Here is a 3,178-nt window from a genome sequence, read left to right on the forward strand (position 1 = left end):
TAAATTTGTATATTAATGTCATCGTGTGTTAAATGTGTGTATTTATATAATTGATTTCAATTAGAAAACCTCTCAGCCGTTAAATCATCGCGTAAACGTTTTTAAATAAGTGTTTTGTCTCTAAGCGACAGCGAAAGAAAAGAGACAGTTCGCAGGTGCTAAAGGATAGGTTGTACCGACATATACTGTTTGACGATATGAATTCGCAGGTGCTAAAGGTTGGGTTGTACCGACATATACTGTTTTGACGATATGAATTCGCAGGTGCTAAAGGTTGGGTTGTACCGACATATACTGTTTGACGATATGAATTCGCAGGTGCTAAAGGTTGGGTTGTACCGACATATACTGTTTGACGATATGAATTCGCAGGTGCTAAAGGTTGGGTTGTACCGACATATACTGTTTGACGATATGAAGACGTCATATTAGAATTAAAAATTATAAAACAATTACATGCCACTGATTTAATCATTAAGCAAATACATCCAAAACTCATGAGGTGAAAATGAACTAATTGTCAGGGAAACCATACCTATAAACTCCTAGTATAAGGAGTATGTTTTCCACTGTCATTGGTGGATTGGAATCCCATCCTCAATTTCAATGGAAAATTTCGTTAATTTCGTTAAATTTTACGGCAATTGTTTACAAATAACAGTCTGAAATCTTGTCTCTTGCGACTTTTGACTGTGAAAACGTGTTATTTTATACTAAAAACCCATATATTTGTGTTCATTTGTTATATACTTTCAATCGAAAAGAAGTTTGGAAACTATGCTGTTTTTCTTGGAAAATTTTGTGCAAAATGAATGGTCAAATGATAGACTGCAAGTCCCGTTTGTCATATATGACTTTCTGAAGCAACCCCTGCATGATAAAATGGGAGTAATAGACCATTTCCCGTTACTGGCTCCGATGAGCATGCGTGATCCATATTTCTACGAGGTAGGGCTTGGGGTACAACACATGAATTTTCCTCGCAGGAGTGTATATCAAGAGTACATATCGACTTTCCCGCAGTTAACATGAAATGCTTTATCAGCAAACACTTTCATGACGCAAAGATTTTGATTTTTTTTTTTTTTTTGGCTTTTTGATTACAGAGATAGACCTAGGGTAAGTGACATTACTCTTCAAATCATTGATATGGTTGTATCATATTCAAATTCACCAAAACCTATCAAGTTTCCATTTGAAACAGAATGAAATCAGTCCAAGTTCCTAGATACTTGCATAAGATTGATGTAAAATGCTGAGTATAAACGTTCCAATGATGAGTTAGAGTTGTGTCCCTTACCCTAGGACTACCTCCTTAGACCAATGAAGTGTTTATCATATGCATGTTCCGAAATCATCAATAAATAAAAACGTTAACTGGTGTATGACATTTAAGTAAAACTAGCAGTTCTGTAGACCAATCCTGGCGAAATTATTGCTTAATTTCAGTATGTTTTCCGTCCTCTGCATATCTCTCTTCTAGGGTTTAATCTGGGTTTTACTATAATTAAATGAAAAAAAGTGACTTTTCTCATTTTCTAGTAATTAAAGATTAATTTAACACAATTTGGGAAATGCTTATTCTGCTTTAAGGAACGATGGTTTGAGATTATATATATGCAAAATCCTAATAAAGTTTATAAATAAGTGACCAGATAACATCTATCAGATCTCTATAACAATCTTTGAAATTGTAAATTTATTCGCATCACGTGATGAAAAAATGACATTCTTTTGTTGTTATATTGAATTGCACAAAAACAAACAGTCTGTTCTAAAAATAGATGATTGATTTTCTCTAGAAAAAGGTGGTCATTTTTTGCATTTTTTTATATATCTTACCTTGTGGCCTGCTGAGGCATTCCATGTCCATGTCCATGGTGTCCAAGATGTCCATGGTGTCCAAGATGTCCATGGTGTTCATGATGTCCGAGATGTCCGTGATGTCCGGGATAAAATGGTCGCCTGAACCCAGGATAAAATGGTCGCCTGAACCCAGGATAAAATGGCCTCCGAAACCCGGGAAAAAAGCACCCGCCATCTCTCTTGTCGCAATCTCTTTTCTAAAGACATAAATTGTATTATCTTTAAAAAAAAAACATTCTCAGTACAGATAACGCAACGAGCAACATAAAACAAACCAGTATGTAGACATGGTCAGTGATAGATCCCGTGAGTCATTTGACTGGAACTCCCTTTTGTTGGAAAAGTTTGTTAAATTCGAGTCAATTTTGGGCAGAAATGAGCAAATAATAATCAGTAATCCCTTTTTAAAATCTCTGGGTCTACCCATAAACACCAAAAAAAGTTACGGTACTCTAATGCTTCTTTATAATCGTCAAATTACCAAAGTTGATCTGTGCATTGTAGGTAATCAACACATACAGATAATCCCGTTGAATACTTTTCTGTCGGAATTCCTATAATACTTTAATAATTTTCGGACGTCATTGAATAACCCGGTATCCACTTAATGAAACATTCTAATTACATGTGTATCACTTGAAGTTGTACAAATTCGACAATTTTATGATATACGTGTATTTAAACCATATATTCTGATACTCACGAAGCTGGAAGTGTACTTCATTGTTATTTTGAATATTACCAGCGACAAACAAAAACAGGAAACTATCCCCAGAGCAAAGTACAATATCGGTTGCCCTGTATGAGGTTTCCTTTAGCATAATTTCTGTAGTCATACTCAATAAATTCTTTCCTACCTGAAATATTGTTTCAGCCTGCAGAAAACAGATACATAACAAAACAGCCAAGGAAACTATTTGTACTGATAATTTTATCGACATTTTTAGTTGTAGGTTTTATTCTTTTTTCAGCAGAAATGCTCATATATATATAGGCCAACTGACATACACATTGGTAATTAATCACAGAATTTCATTGGTTTTTTAAGCTTTAATTGATACTATTATTTTTAACCTTGGATACAACAATAAATATAAAACTAACATCTGATGTTCCACGAGCGCAGCCATGGTTCGCCCACGCGTTTTATAATTTCAAAATTACAACTCGAGTCGAAATTTTTAGACAACTTCAGGAATACTATACTTGTTTACTTGTATTTTAATTAAATTGAATTAAAACATATTTTGTTGAAAATTGAATTGAAGCAAATAACTAAAGCATCGTATATTAGGGTCATTCCGGCATGTCT

General features: G+C 34.2%; 1 protein-coding gene across 1 annotated transcript; it reads right to left on the reverse strand.

The window, feature by feature from the left end:
- Positions 1-1,269: 1,269 nt before the first annotated feature.
- LOC148596897 (uncharacterized) lies at positions 1,270-2,831 on the reverse strand. Its single transcript, XM_088564488.1, has 3 exons — positions 2,724-2,831; positions 1,843-2,063; positions 1,270-1,501 (listed from the first exon to the last, which is right to left on the reverse strand). Exons 1-3 carry the CDS (start codon positions 2,805-2,807, stop codon positions 1,480-1,482), a joined length of 327 nt encoding a protein of 108 aa, XP_088420614.1. The 5' UTR covers positions 2,808-2,831; the 3' UTR covers positions 1,270-1,479.
- Between the last annotated feature and the right edge of the window lie 347 nt (positions 2,832-3,178).

Source organism: Perna viridis, chromosome 15 (genome assembly GCF_037379345.1).
Source record: "Perna viridis isolate PV_CMFRI_1.1 ecotype Kerala chromosome 15, ASM3737934v1, whole genome shotgun sequence".
In the NCBI taxonomy this organism is placed as follows: Eukaryota; Metazoa; Mollusca; class Bivalvia; order Mytilida; family Mytilidae; genus Perna; species Perna viridis.

Bases quoted from the DNA above. Each gene is read 5' to 3' on its own strand.
- LOC148596897 (XM_088564488.1), bottom strand. From the start codon at position 2,807: ATGTCGATAAAATTATCAGTACAAATAGTTTCCTTGGCTGTTTTGTTA. The intron at 2,064-2,723 runs GTAGGAAAGAAT...TTATGTCTTTAG, and splicing joins AGGCTGAAACAATATTTCAG to AAAAGAGATTGCGACAAGAG. The intron at 1,502-1,842 runs GTAAGATATATA...ATTTAATTATAG, and splicing joins ATGCCTCAGCAGGCCACAAG to TAAAACCCAGATTAAACCCT.